Source organism: Cibotium barometz, chromosome 20, assembly GCF_041138505.1.
Source record: "Cibotium barometz isolate CiBa-2024 chromosome 20, ASM4113850v1, whole genome shotgun sequence".
Classification (NCBI taxonomy): Eukaryota; Viridiplantae; Streptophyta; class Polypodiopsida; order Cyatheales; family Cibotiaceae; genus Cibotium; species Cibotium barometz.
This window is the reverse complement of record NC_141065.1, coordinates 19,636,934-19,664,470: the sequence shown is the minus strand read 5'-3', so window position 1 is coordinate 19,664,470 and position 27,537 is coordinate 19,636,934. Positions and strand designations below refer to the sequence as shown.

The following is a 27,537-nucleotide window of genomic DNA, read 5'->3' as shown; positions in this document are numbered from 1 at the left end:
AAAATCACTGACTTTTTTACGTGAAAAACTAGAAGAAATTCACGCCAGATTGGCTTTTCATGCCATTAAAAACTTATTTTTTGAAAATAAAAGCAATTTACTTAATAAATATGCCCTCATGTCACCATTTTCGTGTTTCACATCTACTTTCCTATATTAAGTTTACACATGAAGATCTAAGGATATACACATCGTGAAAAACCAATCTGGTTTTCCATGCCATCGTGAACATTCAAAAGATGCACTATTCATATGATTTACATCTTCTTTTGGATTAGTAAACCAATTTAACATCATTCTGCCTCTAAATGATGACCTCCATTATTAGACATGAATTTCTTAAGAAATTCATGCGTGAATATGCCACCCAATTCATTCAAATCATTTTAAACATATGCACTTTAACCTCCACCCAATTCATTCAAATCATTTTAAACATATGCACTTTAACCTCCACCCATCATGTAGACTACTTGTAGTACTAAAAACATGCATAGATAAAGCCAAGACCATCAAATATTTCACACGTGAATATCCCCAGATATTCATGCTATCATGAAAAAGGCTTGGTTTTTCATGCCATTGGGAACCCTCTCAAATAACTCTAGAGGCCTGCAAAAATCACTTCAATAATTGCATATATATTACTGGCCAATAACTACACATAAAAACCATCATGGAAGAAGAAAGTTTGGGGAAAGACCCCTACCAGTCTTATGCTGACAAAATTTGATGGCCAATTTTACAGGATGAATCGTAAAAATATGGAGACACAATATGATTCCGAGTATGCCATAACCAAACCAAAATCCTCGCAAGACCAAGGATCCACCCAACCAAGAAGAAGCACCAACAAAAGAAAAAAAGTGATCTAATGCATAGAAGCTCACATATTTGGGATCATACCTTAGGGATGTTGCTAGTCATATTGTCTAAAAACAGAGGTACCAACATCCAAGGCAAGGTTGATTTCTAATACCACTCCCCCAAATGCTTATTGTTCCTGGAGACCCCAGAAATGAAGGCAAAACTAGAGGTAATAAGGCTTGATAAGTATACAAAGCGGCTTCCCCATGCCATTAATGCAAACATGTGTACAAAGTTCATAACATCTCTTATGAAAAAAGGACAAAGACATTAGAGGTAACTTTACAGGATGGGACCAAAATAAAAGTCGATTAAGAGAGGATGACATCTGCCAACAAGCCATGCAGTTGCTAGGACAACAGTAACACCACATCATAAGGTAGAGCGTAAGGATCTCCGCTTTGATACCATGTTAAAAGAAAGAAAATTCAACAATAATGGGGTTATGAAAATATCAAAGAGAAGAAAGATGAGCTTATAGGGAAAGCCATCTCCATGATATTGCATGTAAAACCAATTGATCGGTATAACATGATAGATCTCCATGATATTGCATGTAAAACCAATTGATCGGTATAACATGATAGATCTCCAAAAACTTCAGAAGATCCCAATGTATCTTAACAATGATTGCGCACATTACATTCAACAACTACCTTTTGTGCAACATCAAAACAAGGTCATAAATCCATATCTTTTAACAAAAAATCTAAATCACATCATAGGTGTTCCCTTGCCCCACCAAAGAAGAGATGATAGGAAACATCATGGATATTCCCTTGCCCATCAAAGAAGAGATGGTCGAAAATATAAGGCAAATTTTGGATTCAAAAAGGGGGTGTTACATACCACGTAATCACCAACTTGGAAACTTCTTAAATATGCAAAATTATCCATCATGCTATATATCATTGGAAAGATCTCGAAAAAGTAGATTCCCAACATACAATCTTCGATAAATTTTGATTTGATTTACAAAAATTTGACCATCGGCATGTTTTCTTCGAAAAAGCTGACATTGCATTTCTTAGAGGGTCCCTTTTTAAGTCCAAGTTTTGCTTAATGCAACATTATAGGTGTTTCCTTGCCCACCAAAGAAGAGATGGTAGGAAACATCATAAGTATCCCCTTGCCCATCAAAGAAGAGATGGTAAAAAATGCATCCAAGCTCAACAAAAGGAATGGAAGATCGTAATAACCTTGGGCAATTAGCAATTTCTTGGGCACCCATCATTGATTTTCTTGATAATGGTATGAAGTTGGGGTGGATGGGCTTGGTTATATTTTCTAAGTGGTGGTTGGATGTCAAGGAAGTAGTCTGAATGGTCTAGTGGTTGGATGTCGAGGAAGTAGTCTGAATGGTCCAGGCTCTGGTGTTAGAGATGGTCATTAATGGTGGCGAGGTTTTAGATTTGATTTTTTTTTGAAGGGGGTGTGGATGTTGAGGCTTTTGCCTTCCTTGGCAAGTTCAAGAAAGGATTTCTCTAAGGACACTATCAACATTGAGGATGGGACTTGGTTGAGGGTGGTTTAGAAGCTAGCTCTTCTTCATCACATATGAGGCTAACCACCTCCTTGATTTCAAGCTTCAAGGTAGCCGCTTGATTTGTTGAGTCCTCTCTCTCTCTCTCTCTCTCTCTCTCTCTCTCTCTCTCTCTCTCTCTCTCTCTCTCTCTCTCTCTCTCTCTCTCTCTCTCTATTTGTGCTGTTTTGTGACCACTTTGGGATGACATGGACCCACCTTGGGACGACATGGACCCACCTGGGTTCAAGTCTCTCCGTCTCGATTGGTCTCTCTAGATCAATAAAGGCGGCTCTCTCTCTCTCTCTCTCTCTCGATTTTTGCTATTTTGTGACCACCATTTCGCTCTCTCTCTCTCTCTCTCTCTCTCTCTCTCTCTCTCTCTCTCTCTCTCTCTCTCTCTCTCTCTCTCTCTCTCTGTTTTGTGACCACCATTGCTGCCTCTCACCATCATTTGCAGCACCCTTTTGCATCCCATGGCTGACAGATTCTTCATAGCCATAGCCTTCCTCGCCTCCTCATGCACTGACTGTAGTGCCCACGAAGCTACTAAAGCCCACCATTTGCCTGATCTGCTCAACCCAAGCCACCAAGAGTGAAGCGTGCCATCGTGCCTATGGCTCTGCGGTGCCCCATCTTCGGCCATCGCCCTACATGGCGACCTAGTCAGGTATTTATCTGTAGAGTTTGTGCATGTGTAAGTATGTCTGTGTAAATGAGTGTGTGCATGTGCAAGTATGTCTGTGTAAATGAGTGTGTGCATGTGCGCATGGATAGAGAGTTTGCGTGAGACTAGGTGCATGTGTTTGTGCAACTATTTGTACGGACAGAGGGGTGCGCACATGCGAGTGTGTGTGTTTTGCATGGGGAGAAGGTGTGCAAGTGTGTTTTGGATTTTGTGTCTGTGTGCAAGTGTGTGAGTGCAATTCTTTGTGTGTAGATGGGGTGTGCACGTGTGGGTGTTTTATGTGTGTTGATTTGTGCACGTGTGGGTTTTGGTTTTGGTGTTGGTGTGTGTGTGTGTGCTCGCACGCATGCGTGCATTTTTATAGAGAGTGTTCACATGCATGTATTTGTGCAAGTTATACATGGATAGAGGGTACACATGCCAGTGTGTTTTAGTTTATGTGCACATGTGTGCATGTGTATGTTGGTGCATTTTGTGTGCGCATGTGATTTTTTGTTGTTTTTTTTTAAATTCATCATTCCCAAGTAGATGTGCATGTACAATTGATAGTATGAGGTGATACGTTACATCATATGTACAAATAGCATATAAGGCTTCTGACTTACCTCTTGTGAGCTTGATAAGTAAGGGCGAAAAACTACATATCCATCCAAGCAAAAAGCTTTGACACCACCATCGTTGGATTTTTGCTAGTGTGCTTGATTGCACTTTCTATGTCCACTTCTAGCTAGCGAGTTGGTGTTATGGCGTGGCCGCACGCGGGTGATGTAGGACCATGGTAATGATTGCTTTGAGTCTTAGGGTTGCTTGGCTATGCCATGGAAGTGTGTGGGAATAATGTTAGGTAAGACCACTGCACACGGGTCACGTCATATTGCCTCATGTTGCGTAGTGTCTGTAGACCGTTTCAAATCCTTTGGAAGTGGTGTCGTACATGAGTCGAGGGTCCATTGCTCTCCATTCTTGCTTACCCTTTGGGGTTAGTGTCAAAGGCATGGATTTAGGTCTCTACTCCATGTTTGGTGTAGCAGTTTTGATGGCATGATCGTTGAGGCTTGTGGTACAGGTTTTGTTGGTCTCGAGACCAAAATGTAGAGGTTCCCTTTGTAGGATCCTTGAGCTTTTTATGGCATGTGCTTGGGACTCAACAAAATTTTGTCTAGTGGACTCGAACTTTGGTTCAGGGTCACCGCTCGACTCTCTTTGGGCTTAGGAGGTAGGGATGCAAACCATGAGGTTTTTGGAACTCAAATGGAAGGGTTTCCCTCATAGTAGCCTTGAGGTTCTAATATCTTGACAGTAATCTAATGGGGCTCAAGTTATGGGTAAAACTCTATTGCTTAGAGCTCTTGCTTGGAAAATTTTTGCCCAAAGGTTAGCTTCGAGCTAAACTGTGTGGCTGCCAAGTCCTAATTTGCACATCATACCTTCTTGGCTAACTAGGATTTAGGTACCCACTCCTTGGTAACCTCTTTGAAGGGTTTTTGGGGTTGATGTTTGTTAGGAGGTGGTCTTTGTCTTCATTCTCGAGGAGGTTTTGGATCTTCATAATGATTCAAGGGGGTGAACTCCCCAGCGAGATGTGGTAAGATGAGAGGAATGTTGAGTGTTAAGGGTTACTTGAAGTGATGGCCTCTAATTAGACGCGCGGCGAGGCTTGAGATGTTGAAAGTTTTGGGGTGTTCTCATCCCCCAAGGTTATGGTAGCTATCTAGTTGGAAAGCTCGAGTATAGTGTTTCTTTTTTGACAATTGATCACGCAATCAATTGCCAAAATATATCCCTAGGAAGGGATAATGCACTATTTTGTTGTACTTGTAAGGTCACATAAACCTTACAAAGCGCAAGTGTATTTCTAATGTAAAACTTTACTTCAAAATAGTCCATAGCTATGGACTAGGAGTTAATTACAACGATGGTAGTTACCAATGGTATGATAAGTGTCTCCCGAGATGAAATGTTGTGACTACCCTCACTCTCAACCAATGCTCGCCATACAGTTAGGTGGTCTTAATATGGAAACTCAAGCTCAAGGCTATTTCAAATTCCTCTAGCACGAACAAGGATGTGGTTTTGATATTGAACAATGGTGCAAAAAGTGTCCCAAGCATGTGTAGAAGAGTGTCTATGGTTCCCAGAATGTGAAACTAGTCCTTAGAGTCATTAGACTCTAGGAGGAACTCATATTTTAGATCCTCATCTTCACCATCCAACATCTTGTTAACAGGCTTTTAAAGACATCAATTGTGAGCTTTTGTCTTATATAAGCCTCTCCTGGAGTCATCAAACTCTAGGAGAGATTCATATTCCAGATCCTTGTATTCACCATCTAATATCTTGTTTACAAGATTTATAAATATCAATCATAAGCTTCTGTAGAAGAGTGTCTATTGTTCCCACAATGTGAAACTAATCCTCAGAGTCATCATACACTAGGAGGGGCTCATATTCTAGATGCTCATCTTCACCATCCAACATCTTATTATAAGCTTTAAAGATATCAATCATGAGCTTCTGTGTTATATGATCTACGTATATCAACTAAAGTGTTCTAAATGATTGTGTCGGACTTTATTATTTTTTATTTATTTTTTAAGATTCTTTTAAGCTATCAACTCCAACAATACATGAAAAATATGAAATGCATCAGCAAAAATTAACTTTTTCACTCTAATCCACACCACGTGGTGCTCAAAGCTTATATTTTTGGAGTGGATTCCACTCCTAATCATAATATTTGATCTATTTCTTAATTCAATGCAATGAAATTAAACTCTCATAGGCTTGAAAATCATGAAAATGAGGATCCCCATCCATCAAGGAAATATAAGGAAGGAGGCTCGATTAGCTTTTCCACCAAAAGATAAAGGTGTGGTTCCAAAGTGTTTCTAAGAACCAAAAGGTGTAGCCAGATCGAAGACTAATTGGCCATTATTGATATAGAATCCAAGCCAGAGTATATAAAATGGAAGCTTCGTCTCAAAGTCCTATCAAATTAGCTTATAAAACAAAAGTGTTTGTGTCAAAGATTAAGGTACTATTCTCATAAAAGTTTCAATCACATAAACTAGAAACCTTTAAAAAGATTGAATATGAAACTTTGACTAAATAAGAAACTTAAATTTAACTTAAACTCTTTTCTTTGCTCCCTAGATTTGAAAATTCTAGACATTGATGAGTTAAGGTTATAAGACATTGCTCGAGAGAAAAGAAATAAGGAAAATTTTCTAAACTAGGCAAGTCTGAAGAAAATCTCCAAACAAGGTCTATAGCCAACAAGGATTTCATGTGAACCCACATTTGTATAAGCCAAGAGAATAAGCAAGTATCAAATCCTTAATTGCATGAGCAAACGCGGTTGAAAAACACCCAAAGAGAACAAAAATAAAGGATAAAACTTTGAAGCAATCGGTTGAATAAAACAAAGATTAGAACTTACTTACCTCTCTTTTTTTATAACTTAATAACTTGGTTAAACTTTAATGTTTAACTTATAGAAGCACCGCTATGAAAATCTTTTCCAATTGCTAAGTTTTCTTTTTGCTTTTGTAAAAGTCTCTTTCTTTCTTTTCTTTGTGAGGGTAAGAGGGCTTTAAAGCTTGCATAAATATAAGCATTTTAAAGCTTATGTAGTGGATAAATTATAATCTTTTAAAGCTTCTAATACTTATATAAAATTTTTAAAGCTTATATTACTAAGCTTGAAAAGGTGTTACTTCTACTCCCACTAGCGACTAACGGACAACAAAAGGGAGAATAGAGAAAGGAGTGTATAATAATATAAACTTTCTCTCTTTTTAAAAAAAATAGTTATTTAATAAGCTTATGTAATAATAAGCTTATAAGCTTAAGCTTGTAACAAGGTCCCCCATGGCAACTACTAAAAACGCACAGTGCACTACCATGAGAAGTAAAGAAATTAAAAAGAAGGCCGCCGTTTGTCCCCGCCAGAAGAAAAAAAAATTATCGCTATCGTCGTCGCCAAAGGGTGAAGAGAAAAGAGAAGAAATTTAAAATGGATTTTTTCTTGATTAAGAAATAAAAGCTCATGCTTCTCTTTCTTTGATTGAAGGCCTAATCTCCAAGATTTTCTCCACTACAATATGCATTTTTTTTCCAAATTGTTTTATGGGCAATTTCTTATCATCGATTATGGATTTTGAGCATACCAAATGTTTAGCAATTCTAAAATTAGGTCGTTGATCTCCTCAATGTACTAATTCCATCCATACCGATGGATTGTGGAGAGAATTAAAATTTAGAAAAGTGATTTTACGGTGGTTTCTCTTCAAAAAGAGTGGTTTTCTAATCAAACTTATATTAAACCATAACCCTTGATTTAAATCTTGATCCAGAGGCTCAGAAAATTCACCCTTCAAGCTCTTGTCCATGTGTTCTTGAGGCTTTCACTACTTTACTCTTTGGATTCTTGTGAGCTTACCCCTATTCTTCAAATCCAAGTACCCCTATGCTCTAATACCACTGACATGGGATCTTAAATATTTTTTGAAGAATAATACAAAACTCACAAATACAACAAAGACTAAACCATAGATTTGAATTTAAATTAACAAGATGAGCATAAATTAAAATAAAAACAAGAGATAGAATGGACATCACCTTGAACACAGTATTGGGTGCAATCTTCCCCCCCTCCCCAAGAAGTATCGGCATCCTCCCACTTCTTGGATATTTTATGTCTTTATTCATAAAATAGCTCACATGCCAAAAATAGTTGCACGCTTATGCATGGACTTTACCTTTACAAAAATAGAAGTTGCTTTTATCTAAAGCTTAGATAAATTCTTCCTATCTAAATCACTAAAGACAAAATACATAAAGAACCCTAAGGACTAATTCACGTGCAACAAAATCAATAAGTCCACACCCAAGTATAACAAAAGTGGAACTTGATAATTACTCATGCCAAATCACTACCATCATGTCCCAGCCACACCGACTTACGAGCACAAAGCCCGTCAATCTCACCAACCTATAGGTTGTCCATTCAAATACATTTCACATTAGCAACATATACAAAAGATACAAAACAACACATAAGCATTAAATCCAGCACTTAGATATGTCCTACATATGGAATATAAGGAATCACCCAAGTGCCATGCTACGAACATAGTGATAATTAGGCGTCTCCAATTAACCGTAGAAGGACGGATGAACAAACCATAACAAAATGTGTATTGTTAAATGTCAAAATTGACTTATATAAAAATGATTAGCTTTCACACTAGGCCAGACAAAACTTAAAAATAGACCATTGGCACTAGTTCTAATCCAAAGCACCTATGTACATTAAGTTTATCACTTTCCCATTTAGCATTAAGCTCAAGGTAAAGCAGCTTTGTAAAGTCTAACGATGTCTTATAAGAATAGAGCTTCTAGTACATGCAAGTAAGATGGCAAAGCACCTTACGGAGGTTGAGTGATATAACACACACATACATATATCTCACCAAACCCATCTTATATAGTCACTAATGATTCACTGTAAAATGAAAATGCCCTTTGGTATATTCAAACGCAATACCTCCATTTTGAGAGGCATAAATATTATCGCTTGGGCTAGTGAATACCAACGGCAAATTCACATACATACATATATATGTATGCATGTATGTATGTATATATACACACATATATGTACACACACACACACACACACACACACACACACACACACACACACACACACACGTGTTTACAATAAAGTGTGTATGCACTTTTGCTACCCATTAATGAAATCAACATTTACAAAGCTTTGAAACCAATTTGTTGAAACCAAATAGTTCCACTTTTAAAAATATGAGATTTATACACCAATAAACTCCAATTATTGACTGTGCATTTCTTGTTCTATTTCTACCTCTCTTTTTTCAAAGTTGAGATTGGGCATTGAGATGAAATGCCCTTTGGCAGATTCAAAGCCAATAACATCAAACCGGTATTTTCAGGTAACCATAAACAACAACATGCCAAATGGTGTTTGATGAAAAGCATTTCTTGACTACAAGTTCTTGACTACAAGAAAACCAACGAAATGCCCAATACCAGCCCCAAGGACTCTCCATTTAGGGTTGTTATATAAGTACACTCTTTTTCACTCATTGAATGGATCTCAAGGTAATAGAAGAGAGCACTCCACATTGACCTAGTTTGATCAAGGCAAGCAAATAATTATCGACCACTTCCACAAGGTAAGTCCTATAAGTCCTATAAGTCGGCCCATTTATAGCTAGACAAATGATGGAAGTGTAATAGATTATAAATGAAAGTGTGCATTGTTTTAAGTTATATACTATTTGAAATTGTGAGGAGGTCGCCACATCATCATTTTGAGAACTTGAAACTTGACTAAGATTGCATCAAACTATAGCCAAGTTAGTACCCTTGACTACAACAAGGCCATAAAGAATCACAACAAGATTTAGAAGAAAATTATTGCGTTTCATATTGTAGGATATCACGAGTCACTTTCGCTCCATAAGAAAAATATAGGTGAGAATTTATATGATGCTTACACATTACAAATCCAGGTTACCAATAATTGCAAAAGAGATTTCTACTGAGAACGAACAGTGTGAAAGAAACCTCAGTTTTAGTCCCGGATTTAATAAGAACCTCTCTACTTGTGACCTGTGTGGGTACTTCCAAAAAACCACAATTCAGTGCAGCCTACCTAACTGCACACTCTAATCTATAACATTCCTCTCAATGGCGTTGCTGCCATTACTTGTTTTCACATCAGAAGGGACTTTCTAATAAGCCAGTGTAATGAGACTATCACCGGTAAAAGTCGATTAAAAAACTATGTTTTTCTTTGGAAAGCTTCACCCACTGTAAGGGGGTAGTATGGAGCTCAAAATTGATAGACTAGCTTGCTTGAGTGTTGGGTTTGAACATCATATTGATATAGAGATACATAAAGTCTGCATGGCGGATAAAAGTATCTGCCTCCATGATCGGCTACTGGCATCAAAGCAACCAAAAAGAGCATTCAGTACTACATTCCCCACCACTAATTAATGAAATGCACCACTAATCCATTCCATACATATTTGACCATGATGATTATGTATGTGCCATAGATAGTAGCCCTGCAAGAGCGCAGGTGCAAGTTAGATCTGTTAATCATCCATATGCTTGGAAAGCCCAATTTTAAGAGCTTCAACAATAACAATAGTTAACTTAAAACATACACGTATGAACAAAGTAGACAACAATTTCTCTCCAAAAGCTTGAATTAAACCCACTGCTATGCAAAAAAAAAAAAAAAAAAAAAAAAAAACATGCATCAAAGCTTGCTTACTTCACATAGCAGTAACAATGGTCAGCTTTCAAAAAGCAGTGATTTTCAAAGCATAGCAAAAGCACGAGAACCTCGTGGTTTATGTAAGCACAGTCTTACTCACACAAAATTTTAGAGTCACTTGATCAACTTCACGTGACAATGTGAGCTACATTGTCCACATCATGTCTAAGGCTATGAGCAGGGTAATCTCACCTCCTTTGGTCCACATCATGTCTACTCATCCATTGCAGAATCTTTCAATGTAACTCTCATTAGCTCGGCCAATTTACCACATGCATCAAGACATAGATTTAAACCCTGTGAATACAATATCAATTTGAAATTTTGTTCAGTCTTCTTCATAAAAAATTTATGCATTTCTTTTTTTTTGAAAAACAGCACAAGTTTAAATGTTTACCTATACAAATAAATAAATAAATAAAATCGTAAAGGTAAGAACGTAATATTATGCAAAGGTAATGTACACAGGCCTCATGGCCAACAACTGGGCTAGAACACAAACAAACTCAGAAAAAGGGGGGAGGGGGGACAGAAATAGCAGACAGTAGACAGTCCAGACAACTGATAAATTTTCCCGAGCAGTGATGATGCCGCCAGGAAAAAATCCTCTATCAACTATGCCCGCAATGGAACTGTGCGGACGATCCGAATCCAACAAGCGGCCAACTCTTGGCCTATCACATGCACGGAAGCCATGGCCGAAAGCTGCCACAACAGCAAGCCCCAAATTCGTCCACTATGGCCCTGTATACCCGATTGGCCATTGAAGATGAATGCATTTCGGGTGAGCCATATGTGCCACAAGCCAATCCACCTAAAGAAATGAAACAAAAAGTGCAGCCTCCACTATTCCACCTGGAAGATTGCTGAAAACCCAATCCGTGACCGAAAAATGTGTGCACAATGGACCGCCAAGCTCGGGAAACAAAATCCCAAACACGTTTAGCAACCAGGCAATGCATAAATAAATGGCGTTTATTCTCTGGGTAAGTGGTGTAGAAAACACAAAGTCCTGTTGCAAGCTTCCTCCTGTACAATTGATACCCTGTAGGCAAACCTCCCACCAACACCCGCCAAACAAAGACTTTCCCTTGAAAAGGAATCTTGGAACGCCAAACACCCATCAACGTATGCTTCCACCACGAGCGTCCTCGAGCTACCCACCAGACTTTGTTGGCTTTTTCAGTAACCCACCTCTTATCCTCAACCAACAAATGGTAGACTTGGTTAGCAGACACTAGCATAAGATCCCTAGGCTTTTTAAGCATCCAATCAGCCCATGGTGTAGCAGCCTCGAGGGCTGGAATATTCCCAAACGAATCTAATTTCTCCTTAATCACGCTCCACAGTGAACTATAAGACCTTGGAACCTTGAAATGCTGACGAATCCCACGAAAAGAGAAAACCTGGCCCCGCCTCGGTATCAATGCATCAGCCACCCACACCAAGTGCAACCTAGCCATGCGGCTCAATTGCTTGCAATAATCATCCCTCACTAGCCAAGTCACAACCCGTGTAGTAACAAAAGGCTCTCTCTCCAAGGAGTTTGCATGAAGCCTATCCTGTGGTGGATTCCAACGAGTATGCGATAAAACTTCTTGCCAAGAGATCAGCAAATATGAAAGCAACTCAGAAGCAGGCACCCTGACCCTCTATGCCCCATTCAAAATCTCCCACCATGATGCAGCAATTCTTGTCTTACCCTAATGAATACCCAATTCTGCAATAAGTTTGCGGGCCATATATACCCAAGGCTGCGTTTGAAGACACAGGTCTTGAAACAAGGACCAACGGCGAGCCAACAGATGAATGTGCACATCCAACAAAGCTCCTCCCCCTAATCTCTTAGGTGTGGTAATATGCATCCAAGAGACCCAAGTCTGTCCAGCCCTATCACCCTGCTTTTTCCACAACATAAGTCGAACAGGCTACATTAACTCACCTGTCATGTGCACAGTGTGTATCTACCGTGTGCTACACGCACACAAGACTAGCTTCGAGGTTGGGGAAGCTTGGAACTAGGCAGGCTGATTGACGAGCTGAGTTAGGGATAGACTAACGGACGGGCACCCAAGTATGGACGGGCGGCATCCGAGTGAGGACGCCTGATGACCGGCCAAGAGCCTATAAAAGGGTGGCCAAGGTTAGTCATTAGTCATATAGAGTCTCGCGTGTCTTTGTGAGAGCTCTATGGTCAAGAGCCTGGATCTAGTGTAGACGTGCACCTGCTTCATGCAGCCGAGGCCGGCAGCAGTCTCGAGGCCTGCAAGGGTAGCTTCGTGGCGGCATGGGACGTCACGAGGTAGAGATTGGTCGGTACGTCCATCTAGTTAGCTCAACTCGTGGCTCGGTGGGGACAGCCAAGACTTGTGGGCTTGCCCACGGCTGTCGAGGTTGGGAGGTGAGTCAGGCCTGCACCCCCTTCACGTTTGTTTCGTTTGTTTGCAGGTTTCGAGTCTTGTACCACGAGCGTTCCACGAGGAGATCCTATGGGGATTTGACAGTGGTATCAGAGCAAGCCTCGTGAACGAGCAAGTCGGTAGGTAGAGAAAAAGAGGTCGAAGAAAAGGTATGAGTTCAAGAAGCTTGCTGTTTTTTCTGTGCATACTGCTGTTTTTCAGATTCAGTATGTTGCTTTTTCATCGTAGGAGCCCGTGATGATGGAGATTGTGGTCTAGAAAGGGTTGTTTGCTTTGCAAAGAAGAGGAAAGATGTTTTTGAACTGTATGAACAGTTTGAGAGAGAGAAGAAGTAACAGCATGTTGGCTGTGTTTTTGGTAAGAGAGAGAGAGAGAGAGAGAGAGAGAGAGAGAGAAGTAGCGAAGGCTGTTCATGCCTGGGTAACGCCTGAAGGCTGCACAGTCTACATATGTGAAGACAACACAAGTCGCAAGCGGCAGGATACGCACGCGCACAAGGTGGTGCACGTCGGTAGGCTAGTACACAGACTAATCACAGGCGGCGCACATATGCAGGCGGACGGGTGACGTTTGCAGTCGGTCAAGTACACACGCATAACCAAGCATAGGCGGGCGTGTATGCGCACAGCCGATTGCAGACAGCATGCGGGTGCAGCAGAAAAACGTGAAAAGCAAACACGTGGAGTTTTTCTTTTAGCTTTCGTTTTTTTTTTTTAACCCAGGCCTAGTTTATCCTTGCTTTCGTTTTTTTTTTGCTAAACCTTAGTAAAAGTGTTTAAGAAACCCAAGTATTGCTTTATAAGTGTTTTTTTTTCTTTTTTTAAAGAAAATAGAATATATATATATATATATATATATATATATATATATATCCTCCAAGCTTCACCTCCACGCTATCACCGTAGAGTCGCTCGCACCACCACATAAGGCAATCACTCTCTCTCACTCCTCAACACAAGCATGTAACATACAAGTATAGAAGAGACACAAGTGCTAGAATGCTCTCCCTCAGTCTCTCTCTGAAGACACAAACAAGAGCTCTCAATAGCACAAAGGGAGATTTTGTCCATTCATTATGAGAAAATGCCTTATATACAATTGGCCCTTATTCACACTTGGGCGCCAAAAACTTACTTAACTAAGGCCTTGGGTGGCCAATATCTTATAATGTACAACTTTTATATAGTGCCTTTACATGACACTTATTAATGTCCTCAAATGGAGGAGCATATTTGTTAATCCAAAATGGGATTAACATCCCCCCCTTAGGTTCTGTCCTCAGAACCTGTTACCGAGGTCGAAAGACCTGGTTGCCGAACTCATGACAATAGAAGTTACAGGGTGACTCAAGCTTTTTTAAGGTTCTTCTGAATGCGGAGTGTGATCTCCAGAACTCGGTGTCGACCATGTCTTTGAATGTGACATGCATATAGGCTAGTAGACACCTTAGGCGATAATAATACAACATCCTATCTTTGTCACAAGGTCCTTGATTTATATCAAACTGCAACTACTCAGCATCATATCCATCATACCTTTCCTTGGGTTGATCTATCAAAACCACGAGCAATTTTAGGAATCGAATGCTGGCCACTATTGTTGGGTCATGGATACAGCGCCATGCATGTATCCAATTCAGCATCTGCTTCCTTTGCTCGCCTATATTTGTAAATGTGGCTGGCATAAAGATGGGGAAGTTGTAACATACATGTGAATCCCGTTGCTTGGCCACTTGAAACTCCAAAGGTGTCCATCTCTTATATATATATATATATATATTATATTATATTTTTATTTTTATTTTTATTTTTTTTGCCCAAAAAAAAACACAAAAGCAAAAGCTAAAGTTAGCTTTTGGAAAAGGCTATATATTCCCCTTAAGCGAGCTTCTTGCCACACATCTTTCAAGCTCTCAAGCTCTCTAGCACTCTTATTTGTGCAAGATCAACCTTTTCTCTTACCTTGCCCTCTTCAAGATGTCGACCCAAGAATCCGAGTTGGAGCCCTTTATCGAACGTGAAGACCTGCCGGCAAGCCACCAATGCCGATCTTTTCGACGATTATGTGTCAAAATCAGATTTCCAAGAGTTTAAAGTTGCTCTCGAAGCTTCTTACTCGAAACGTCAAGCACAAATCGCCGCGCACATGCAGGCTTTACAGAACATCTCTTTGTTGACCACTACCCTATCTACTCTTTCTGTATGGATACCTTGGCATCTGCTTTAGGTCCCAATATTACTCCGGAACAGTTTGGGGGCGAGCAAAAGCAGCGTACCAAAGGAGATAGTGGACACTTGGCTACATAAGTGACAAGTCCATTTTCAGTTCCATCCATATGACGATGGGAAAAAGATCCAATTAGCAACAGGTTTCCTCTCAGGCAAAGCTTTGCTTTGGTGGAAGGAACTCAATCCTAAACCAACGACTTGGGCACAGTTCGAAGACGTATTCAAGAAAGAATTCTTCAAGAAAGAGGATGACTATGATGTTGTTGCCTGGTTTACTACTTTGACCATGACCTCGCAGAACCTCACTTATGAGGTCTATCTCCAAAAATGTAGGGACTTGCAGATGAGAGCTACGAAGATAGATCCCACAACTCTTTTGGGTTTCTTCGTAGCCGGTTTACTCGACTCATACCGTTTACACGTTAAGAACAACAAATGCAAAACTTTGGACAAGGCCATTCATTCCTCTCGTATCTATGATGATACAATAGTCTCTTCCAAGTCTAAACCCATTACCGAGCAGGGGAACAAGCACAAAAGGAAGTTCTCCGCACCAATGGCTAGCACGACTGAAGGAAAGTCTGCGGACCAACCTTCGAAGAATTCAACTTCGACACCAACGAAGAAGAAACGTCTCCTTAAGGCTTTGAAGCTCAAGGAGGAGAGACGTTGCTTCAACTGCGAAGAAAAAGGACACATGCGTAATGAGTGCCCGAAGCAAAAGGATGCAAAGACCAATGCAGGATCCAAGCCAAAGGCAGCTAACCAGTTGTCTTTGACAGGTACGTCGGTTACTGTACTTTCTCGCCCTAGTACATGTTCTGATTGTCTCTTCAACTCTAAAGTTTTTGGCTTGCATGATCTTCTCCGAGTTTATGGAGAAGTGAATGGCCATAGAATCCACATTCTTCTAGACCCTCGCAACTCACACAACTTTGTTAACTACAAACTTGTGCAGAAATTGGGTCTTGACACAACACCCAGCGATCATACCTATGAGGTACGCCTACCTGCCGATCGGCAAGTATGGGATCGAAAGGTGGAGATGCTACCAATCCGGATTCAGGACTACAAAGATACTCTGGAATGCTATATTATGCACCTAGAACATGTAGACTTGTTATTAGGGATTGAGTGGTTTAAGACTCTTCAAGTCCAGATAGATTGGTCTAGTCATATTTTTTCTTTTGAACATAGGAACACCCAATATAGTATCTTAGGTGATTGTATACATCCCTCTCAAGGACATCTTGTAAATACAGTTGATTTTGGCAATATAATGGATTCTTCTTTGTATACTACTTTCCATTGTGTATTGATTCCATTTTCTTCATTTCTCATACCTTCTATGGATGTCAATGAATTAAGTGTATTTCAAAAGCAAAGAATTATAGAAGATACTTGATTCGTTTCAAGATGTATTTCCTAAGGAACTGCCATCGGGCTTACCACTTGAAAGGGCAGCAGATCATCGTATTGACCTGATCCCTGGTGCTCACCCTGTTAGTATTCCACCTTACAGGATGAGCCAAGCTGAGGAAGATGAGTTGGCGAAACAACTCGAAGATTATTTGAGGATGGGCCAGATCCGTCCAAGTAAATCACCTTGGGGTGCACCTGTGTTGCTTAAGAGAAAGAAGGACAACACCTGGAGAATGTGTATAGATTACAAGAGATTGAACAAGCTGACAATTAAGAACCGTTATCCTCTCCCTACATCAGATGACCTGATTGACCGTTAGCAGGAGCGAAATATTTCACGAAGATAGACTTGCGTATCTGGCTATCACCAGATACGTATTCATGAAAGGCATGTCGAAAGAACCGCCTTTCGGACTAGGTATGGCCATTATGAGTTTGTCGTATTACCTTTTGGGTTAACCAATGCTCCAGTCACTTTTCAGCAAATGATGAACAATCTTTTTCGTGAACAATTGGGAAAATTTGTGGTTGTGTTCCTAGATGATATTTTGATATATAGTCGTACTCTTGAGGATCACGTTAGACACCTCACGATTGTCTCAACTATTTTAAGACAGAATCGACTATATGTTAAATTAAGTAAATGTGAGTTTTTCATGACAGACATCATTTACTTGGGACACAAGATCACTAGAGATGGATTGAGCATTGACTATGACCGAGTGCAGAAGGTTCTGGCCTAGCCTATACCGCGAACAGTGAAACAACTTCGTTCTTTTCTCGGTTTTGTTGTTTTTCTTCGAAAACCTGTGCGGGAGTACTCTCAGCTCACACTACCGATGACCGACTTGTTGAAAGGTCGTGGACGTAAGTCAAATCAGCCTATCAATTGGAATAATGATCTGGATATCGCCTTTAGACTTTTGAAAGATAAAGTCAAGGAAGCACCTATCTTAGCATTACCGGTCGGCCTTATGTTCTTGAAACTGATGCCAGTGACTATGCTATCGAGGCTGCTCTATTTCAAGATGGTAGACCTGTTGCTTTTAAAAGTAAAAAGCTAGACGACACTCAAACTCATTGGCCAACCCTTGAGAAGGAGCTTTATACTGTGATTCACGCTCTCAAGGTTTGGAGACATTATTTATATGGCCTCAAGTTTGTGGTATTGACTGATCATCAGTCAATCAAGTATGTGTGTGATGCAGATGATTTGAGAGGAAGAAAAGCTCGACGAGCCGAATTAATGCAAGATTTTGATTTTGAGATTCGTTATAGAAAAGGGTCCATGATTAGGGTTGCAGATGCGCTTAGTCGAATTTGAGAGGTGAATACTTTGTCGTTCACCGAGATTTCTACTGACTTATTTCAGTCATTGAGAGGGCTTTACAGGACTGATAGTTATTTTGGTCCATTTTGGCAGAAGATCCAGGACGGGAGCTCATTGATTGACCAAGACTCAATGACTGAGCAGACTACTATTCAAGCTACATGAGACTAGTGTGGATGATTCGGAATGGTTTACTATTCCGTAATGACAAAATTTGTGTACCACAGATCCCGGACGTTAGGTCCAAGATTCTTAAGGAGTGTCACGATGCCCCTTCTGCTGGACACCCTGGGGTACACAGGACATTCGTTAGTGAAACACACTTTTTATTGGCCAAAGATGAAAGGATATGTAGAAGATTATGTTCTCAAGTGTCAAGTTTGTCAAGCAAATAAAGCTGAACGCTTTAGACAGGCTGGGTTGTTGCATCCTTTGCAAATCCCAGGTAATAAATGGGAAAGTATTTCCATGGATTTTAGTACCGGATTGCCAAGAACACATCAAGGCCACGATTCTATTTGGGTTGTGGTAGATCGCTTAACAAAAATGGCTAGAACTTTACTGACCTGGAAGACTATTACAGCTACGTAATTAGCAAGGCAGTTTATCGAGCAATTGTTTAGACTGTACGGGTTACCGCAGGACATAGGCAGTGATAGAGAGACTAAGTTTATGAGTGATTTTTGGAAACTTGCTTTTGAGAAGTTGGAAACAACTTTGAATTTGAGTTCCTCAGATCATCCTCAATCTGATGGCCAGACTAAAAGAGTGAACCAGATTTTGGAGGATATGCTTCAAGCATGTGTATCCAAAAGGCAGAGTTCATGGGAGGATTATCTTCCTATGTTAGAATTTGCATATAACAGTACTAAGCATACGAGTACAGGTTTTAGTCCTTTCATGCTTATTTATGGTTTTCAACCTAGATCACTTGTTACAGTGGGATTCTCACGACTTCAGCATGATGCAACACGTAATTTTTTGCAAGATATGCAAGAAATGTTACAAGTTGCGAGGGAATCTATTAGAAGTGCTCAAGACCGAGACAGATTTTATTCTAATAGACATCGTTCACCCAGAGAGTTCTCTGAAGGAACGATGGTGTATTTGCAAGTTCCGAAAGATTCCGAGACTTTACGGACAGGTCGATCTCCGAAATTATCCCCTAGATACTGTGGACCATTTCATATTACACGACGGATTGGTTCACTTGCATATGAATTGGATTTGCCTTCTCATGTGAAAGTTCATCCTCTATTTCATGTCAGTAGACTTAAGGAAGTACTGGGTGGAACAGACCAGTTAGTTACTCCTCAAGATATCATAGATGTTGAGGACATGACATTTGTTCCACACGAACTTGAAAAGATTCTTGGATTTCGTGAAAGAAGATTGCGTAATACGCTTATCACAGAATACAAGATCAAGTGGAAGGATCGTGTTGAGGAGGACGCTACATGGGAGACATTGACTACTCTTCAGAGAGATTACCCTAGCTTTTTAGTGAGCTCAGGAGTGAGCTCTTAGAGGAAGGGGAGTATGACAGTGTGTATCTACCGTGTGCTACACGCACACAAGACTAGCTTCGAGGTTGGGGAAGCTTGGAGCTAGGCAGGCTGATTGATGAGCTGAGTTAGGGATAGACTAACAGGCGGGCACCCAAGTATGGACGGACGGGCATCCAAGTGAGAACGCCCGATGACCGGCCAAGAGCCTATAAAAGGGTGGCCAAGGTTAGTCATTAGTCATATAGAGTCTCACGCGTCTTTGTGAGAGCTCTATGGTCAGGAGCCTGGATCCAGTGCAGACGTGCACCTGCTTCATGCAACCGAGGCTGGTAACAGTCTCGAGGCCCGCAAGGGTAGCTTCTTTCAAATTGAGGCCAAAATCAGTAAATTGAGCCTCTTTCGGTTGCAGAAATTTGGGGCTTTTGTGAAAATTGGGCAATTGACTACACATTGAAGCAATTACAATGCATAAAAATAGGGGCTTTCCAGTTTAGGGCATGTAATAGGGGATTACAGCAGTGATTTGTCACATATGTATACACATTGAGTGTACTTGGACAATTTGGTGTAGGTTTATACTTGCTTCAGGTTGCAGGTAAAAATTTGCACACGACATTTGGTTGCTTGGTAGTGCACATTGATACTTGGTTTGCTTGCAGGTGTATTTTGTCTACATGGCTCAAAATGCTATAGATGTATTTGGTGTGCTCACCCAAGAGGACAAGTTGGATGGATCAAACTACTCCCTCTGGAGTTTCATGATCCGTAATTTGTTGGTAGCCAAAGGGCTTTGGGGCAAATAAGTGTTGTACATTGACCTCATATTTGGTACGAAGACCTTATCCGTACGAGGTACGGTACATATGGAGTGGTACGTAAAGTACTGAAGGTACTCATCGGATGAGTATGGGTACGGAATGCAACTATGGGAAACACTGTATTAGGTACACAACGAGGCAAGAGTTTCCTGCTTGAAGAGGCAATTGGATCTTCTTTCTATGGATGAGGGTGACTCCATGTCAAATCATCTCACCAAAGTGAAAGATTTGCAGGAACAATTGCTCAACATTGATGAGGTTATCCCAGTCAGACAGCTGGTCACCAACACTCTTCATTCTCTACCACCTTCCTACTTGGGCTTTCACACCTCTCAACCTCTCTATGAGAGGAGGTGCTGATCCCGTCACTTTTGAAGAGCAAAAGGGTTTACTCTTTGCAGGAAGAGCAAACAAGAGCAAACCTATCTAGCAACCATGGTGGAGACAAGGCATTTACAGCCAAGGATAAGGGTAAATCAAAGAGCTTTAAGCCTAGGGGACACCAATCTAGTAAAGCTGGTCATGGACAGCCCTCTTCTGGTGGTGAAAAGTCTGACAAAGGGGATGCAAACAAGCCTAAAAAGAAGGGCAAATGTCACTATTGCCATAAGCCTGACCACTACATCAATGAATGTAGAAAGCGGATTGCAAAAGAGAAAAAGAAAGATGCAAGCAATGCAGTAGCAGACTCTTCTGATGACAAAGCAAAGCAATCGGCTAATGTAATTCAGGAAGAGTACACTTTTTTGGTCACATGCACTAGTGACACACCAAGTGCTTCAGACAATGATGTCTTGCATTGCATCTGACAGAGAGGATGTATCATGGTATTTTGATAGTGGTGCTTCGAGCCACATCATCTATGCAACCAAGTGCTTCAGACAATGATGTCTTGCATTGCATCTGACAGAGAGGATGTATCATGGTATTTTGATAGTGGTGCTTCGAGCCACATCATCTATGCAAGTGCTTCAGACAATGATGTCTTGCATTGCATCTGACAGAGAGGATGTATCATGGTATTTTGATAGTGGTGCTTCGAGCCACATCATCTATGCATAGATGATGTGGCTCGAAGCACCACTATCAAAATACCATGATACATCCTCTCTGTCAGATGCAATGCAAGACATCATTGTCTGAAGCACTTGGTGTGTCACTAGTGCATGTGACCAAAAAAGTGTACTCTTCTTGAATTACATTAGCCGATTGCTCTGCTTTGTTATCAGAAGAGTCTGCTACGGCATTGCTTGCATCTTTCTTTTTCTCTTTTGCAATCCGCTTTCTACATTCATTGATGTAGTGGTCAGGCTTATGGCAATAGTGACATTTGCCCTTCTTTTTAGGCTTGTTTGCATCTCCTTTGTCACACTTTTCACCACCAGAAGAGGGCTGTCCATGACCAGCTTTACTAGATTGGTGTCCCCTAGGCTTAAAGCTCTTTGATTTACCCTTATCCTTGGCTGTAAATGCCTTGTCTCCACCATGGTTGCTAGATAGGTTTGCTCTTGTTTGCTCTTCCTGCAAAGAGTAAACCCTTTTGCTCTTCAAAAGTGATGGGATCAGCAGATGTATTTCAGCACTTGCTTTATGCTTCAAATGGCCGCACTGTATCATGTGCAGATCATACCACTTATCCAGTAAAGGGAATTGACAAAGTCATACTTGTTGCAGCCAATGGTGCCAATATATGTATGACAAAAGTATTGTTTGTTCCAGGGATAAAGAAAAATCTGCTCTCCGTCTCAACCATAAACGACCAAAGTTTAAAGGTTGAATTTGAAGATGGGAAGTGTTTGGTGAAAGACCCATCAAAGGGTTATGAAATAGTGACTTCCGAAACACAATACAAAGGCTTGTATAAGATGGACAGCTACGACAAGCGTACTTATGATGCACATTCAGTGGCTGCCCACACTCCTGCTATGCATAATGCAGGGCTTTGGCATGCTCGTTTTGGGCATGTAAATTTTCAGAGTTTAATGCTTTTGCAGAAGTATCATATTGTTGATAATATGCCGCCTCTTGAGTCTCCAACAAGACATGTATGTGAGGGGTGTATTTTGGGAAAGATGCATCGAAAACCATTCCCCAGGGATGGAGTTGTTAGAGCTGAAAGTAAATTACAGCTCATACACACTGATGTATGTGGTCCAATGCGGACACCATCCATAGGGAGGCCTCTTTATTTCGTCACATTCATTGATGACTACTCCAAGTTTGCTTGGGTTTACCCCTTGAAAGCGAAAGCAGAGGTGTTTACATGCTTTTGACACTTTGTAGCAATGGCTGAAAATATGTGATGTAAAGTCCAAACACTCCGCTCAAGATAGAGATGGAGAATACATGTCAAATGCATTCAAGGATTATATGCTTCAAAAGGGCATCAAACACCAATGTATTGTGCCTTATACACCACTACAGCAGAATGGTGTAGCTGAGAGGAAAAACAGATGTCTGGCAAGATGCATGGTGAAAGCACAAAAGTTGCCTCACAATTTTTGGATGGAAGCTATAATGTGTGCAACTCATGTGTTGAACAGGTGTCCAACAAAGGCTTTGAAAACCATAACACCATTTGAGGCTTGGTATAGCCGAAAGCCAAAAGTGGATTATATGCGTACATTTGGGTGTTTGGCATATGCACCTGTGCCAGAACAACTCCAAACAAAGCTAGATGATAAAGCAATAAAATGCATTTTTGTGGGCTACAGCATCACGCCGTATTTTTGTCAGTAGAGATGTGGTATTTGCTGAAAATTCAGTTCAGCCCATGTACAGCTTGTATAAAAGTAATGATACAGGCACACAAGACATGTTTGATGGGCTATTACCCATTGCAATTAGGGGGGATTCAGATCAGCCAGCCTCATGTAGAGCATGTAGAACACCCAACAATTCAGCTCCCTTCTATGGAAGAAATTGAAGATCTTGTCAAGGAAGAGCAAATAGCCATAGACACAGCCAAGTCAGTGCCAAGATGGTTGCTGAAAACTTTGCAAGATAGCAAACTTGCAGCTCCACTGATAGGTAGAACAAGGGCTAGTTCCAGCCATGCATTGAATATGCATCATGGGGAGTCTGCATTAGCCATGGGTGGTCTCTTTGATTCAGAAGAGCCTTCTTCTTATGAAGAAGCACAGGAGAATGAGCACCTTTCTCAAGTTGATCCATAGGGGAAGCTTTCCCAAGATTCTCTTCATCCTCTTGAAGACTTTTGTCGCGAAGAATCGCAACAACCGAAGATTTTAACACTCCAAACGTTTCCATCGCGAAGACTTCTGCTGTCATCGACACTACTTGCAATTGGTAAGCTTTGATGCTTAAATATGGAAGCAAGTAGCAGGAGGAAAGAACCGAACTCCATGATCACATACCCTGTGTAGCGTTCTCTTGTCCTACGTGCTCTCTTGCAGATTGTTGCTACCATGTGTTGGTGGAACGATAGAGGACAAATGGTAGGGAACATGAGCACTTGAGAGAGTAGTGTGAGTTGCAAGTCTACACCGACAACCACATTATTTGCAATATTGTATTCATATGCATTGGTATGAAAATCTGGTCAGAAATGCCCATGACACTATGTACTTGATTCTCCCAAGATCAATATACTGTAATTGAGGGAGGGGCCAGCCGTTCCGGCTCATTGTGTGTATCTTGTCAATTCAATAAATTAGTTCTTGTATTGAGCATGTTGTCCATTAAATCTTGGTGTATTTAAGTGTATTGATTAGCATTGTGTTCAACCAAGTTACAAAACAACTGTCCAGAACCTGCAAAATAGTGGACAGCCACCTAAAAAGAACCAAAACCAAGATAAAAATGGTCCAAAGGTTGAAAATAAGCCTACGAAGAAGCGTCCCTTCCAAGTGAAAGAGGGAGGAAAATCCCAATGTGCATATGGTTTCGGATGTGCAAGGCAATACTTCACATGATAGCAAAGACAAGGTTGTATGTAAAGCTTGGGGATAGCTTAAGGATCAACCCGCTTTGTTCATGTTTCATGATTCTACAAATGAGAACTTCATATCTACTCAGATGGCAGCTGCTTTGGGTATTGAGGTGGGAGACATGGGTCCTCAAATTGAAGTAGGGGCTGCCTTTGTTGGTAGAGAAGTGCAAGTTATGCCAATTATTGACAAGTTGTGTGGACACATTCAAGGATATGTAGATCATGAAAACTTTATTGTAGCGCCGTTGAATGATTGTGATGTAATGCTTGGAAAGCCTTGGCACGACACATTGATCCGCGCAAGGCTTACAAGACCAACAGGATCACCTTCATGCATAAAGACCGAGAGCATGTGATTTATGCTGGTAAAGAGAGTGATACTATTCGCCTTGTATCTAATGTATAAATTAAGAAAGTAATGAAAAAGAGTATTTTTGTATACTTGATTTTTGTACGAGATCATGTTGAAGAAACTAATGTGCATGTAAACACTCTTAGTAATGACAAGCTGAAATTCTTGCAAGAGTACACTGATTGTTTTGCTGATGAGTTACCAAATGAGATGCCACCCATACGACCGCAAGATCATCACATTGATCTTGTACCGGGTAGTTCACCACCTAATAGGCCAACCTATCGTGTGAGTGCATCCAAAAGAGAGAAGAACATGAAGCAGGTAAGTGAGCTTCTTGAGAAGGGTTTGGTTCAGCTAAGCTCTTTCCCATATTATTCACCTATCCTCTTGGTTCAAAAGAAGGATGGATCTTTCGTATGTGTGTGGATTATAGAGCTTTGAACAAGCTCACCATCAAGAATCCGTTTTCAATTCCACGCATAGACGACATCCTTGACAAGTTGGATGGATCGGCATGCTTTAGCTGAATTGATCCCAAGAGTGGATATCATCAAGTGCGTCTGGTGCTTGAGGATGTACATAAAACTGCTTTCAGGACAACATTTGGACTTTATGAGTGTATCTTGTTATGCCTTTTGGTCTTACGAACGTCCCGGCTACATTCAATAGAATGATGGATCGCATGTTCCGTGGATACAAAAAATTTACAGGTGTCTTCTTTAATGACATCCTAGTCTTCTCGAAGGCTCAAGAAGAGCATAGAGCTCATTCAGCTATTGTTTTTGAAGAACTCCGTAAGCATAAACTCTTCATAAAGGCAAAGAAGAGTGAGTTCTTCTTGTCAGAGATACACTATCGTGGGCATATTGTGTCCAAAGATGGAGTGCAGATGGATCCTACAAAGATTCATTCAATTCAGAATTGGCTTGAATTGAGATCGGTGCATAACATCCATAGTTTTCTTGGATTATGCTCTTACTACCGCCGCACGTCCATTCCACATTTTGCATGGATTGCTTCTCCTTTGCATGACTTGACAAAGAAGGAGGCTATATTAAAATGGACTTACGTAGAGGGAGATACATTCCTCAAATTGAAAGATGCAACCCCACATGGTCCAATGTCGATCATTCCATATTTGCAAAAGCCATTCAGTGTCGAATGTGATGCATCTGAAAATTATATAGGAGCTATCCTTAGTCAAGAGGAACATGTTGTGGCTTATGAGAGCCGTAGATTGCATGATGCAAAGCTCTCTCTCTCTCTCTCTCTCTCTCTCTCTCTCTCTCTCTCTCTTGGAATCTATAAGAAAGAGCTCTTACCTATAATTTATGCATTAACCATATGGAAACATTACCTTTTTGGAACTGATTTCATTGTGAAGACAAATCACCACAGTTTGAGGTATTTTCTTACCCAAACTAAATTGTCGGAGAAGCATATAAGGATGGACATTTTCCTCTCCATGTTTCATTTTCAGGTCTTGCACACTGCACGAAAGAAGAATGTAGTGGAAAATGCATTGTCAACGAAAGCCATATGTAGCAGCTATCTCAGTTGCCTTCCATGGAGACTTGTCTGCCATGCGTAATTGTATCATACGGATGCTAATTTGGGCCAATTTGATGGCTAGTCATACACATGCCTCATATGTGATCAAAGATCTTATGAAAGATAATTGCCTATGTGGGGTGTCTAACATGAGGCAAAAGATTTTGGATAAGTACCATGCTCCTCCATATGCTGGTCATAGATGCATGATGCCTACTACACACATGATTGAGCGGTATTTCTTTTCGCCAGCGAAAGGACATAGAGGGACATATACGTGAGCGGTATTTCTTTTCGCCAGCGAAAGGACATAGAGGGACATATACGTGCATGTATTACTTGCTAAAAGGTGAAATTTGATAAGCAAAAGGCGCCAGATTTGCTTCAACCATTGCCTATTTCCACACGACCATGGGAACGTATTACGATTAATTACATTATGGACTTGCCACGAATCCACCAAGGTAATGATGCTATTTGAACAATTGTCGACAGGTTTAGCAAGCAAGCTCACTTCTTGCTAGTTAAGAAGACCATCAAAGCTGAGCATACGGTTAAAATATATATTGCACAAGTGTTCAAGCATCATGAAATGCAGAAGTCCATTGTAGGGGATAGAGATCCCAAGACTACAAGTCTCTTTTGGCGGACCTTATTTGATAATATAGGCACCAAATTGGACTTCTCATCAGCTTATCACCCTCAAACGAATGGACAAAATGAGGCTACAAATTCAGCCGTGTTGGATCTCTTGAAATGTTATGTGGCGGATCAAAAGTCTTCTTGGGAGAAGTACTTACCGCTTGTGGAATTTGCATACAACAACATGGTGCGTGCATCTACGAGAGGCCTCATTTGAGATTGTTTATGGTAAGGTGGTTTTGCCACCCATCCTTCACACAAAGGATGAAATATTTACAGTTATTGATGAGTATGTAAAAGACTTGGATATTACATAGTCATTGGCACATACACAATGCTTTTCATGTGAGTCTCCGTCGCAAGTATGTAGGGCTGGAGCCCAATGAGCCGGTCATTGAGGATCCACCAGAAGTGGATGAGCTTCAAGAGCTTTTGCAGCCAAAAAAGATTGTGTATCACAAGGAACGCAAGCTTGCTGTGCAAGCAAAGTTGTCATTCATGTGTTACCTTGTGAAGTTCAAGAACTATCTTCCCATTAATGCTAAATAAGTAGATGAAGAGTTCTCTAGAGATTACCCGCACTTGCTTCAGATGTATTTGGATGCTTTTCAGTTGGCAGACAACAATTTAGAAGCCGAGGGAGATGTCACCATTTGGCCACCCAACTGGTCCACCCGTGCTTTCTCATTATGTATGTAGATTGGACTAGCGTCCATGAAAGTTGCATATGCCAAGGATCATGTGATACTGTGGACTTGGCTTTCCGTTGGGACTTGTGCCTATGTGTACATGGCCAGAAATGCTTGGAGGATTGGTGTTCCATTGGGTCTAGCACCTTGTGTACTTGCCTAGAACACGTCTATTTTGGTATACTCTCAGAAACGGGGATTGTCCATACCAATGT

General features: G+C 40.7%; 1 protein-coding gene across 11 annotated transcripts in view; it reads right to left on the bottom strand.

Annotated features, from left to right (window-relative positions):
* Positions 1–9,428: 9,428 nt before the first annotated feature.
* Positions 9,429–27,537, bottom strand: part of RRP41L (3'-5'-exoribonuclease family protein) — a 49,141-nt gene continuing 31,032 nt past the window's right edge. For 2 of the 11 annotated variants that reach the window (XM_086814556.1, XM_086814558.1), the window contains 2 exons: positions 10,600–10,704; positions 9,429–10,061 (listed from right to left, as the gene is read on the bottom strand). In XM_086814556.1, the coding sequence (XP_086670682.1) occupies positions 10,621–10,704 (84 nt within the window). In that variant the 3' untranslated portion in view covers positions 9,429–10,061; positions 10,600–10,620. Of the gene's footprint in view, positions 10,193–10,294; positions 10,348–10,507; positions 10,705–27,537 lie in introns of all 11 variants that reach the window. The other 9 variants (XM_086814553.1, XM_086814557.1, XR_015268275.1 and 6 more) reach the window with 8 other exon arrangements.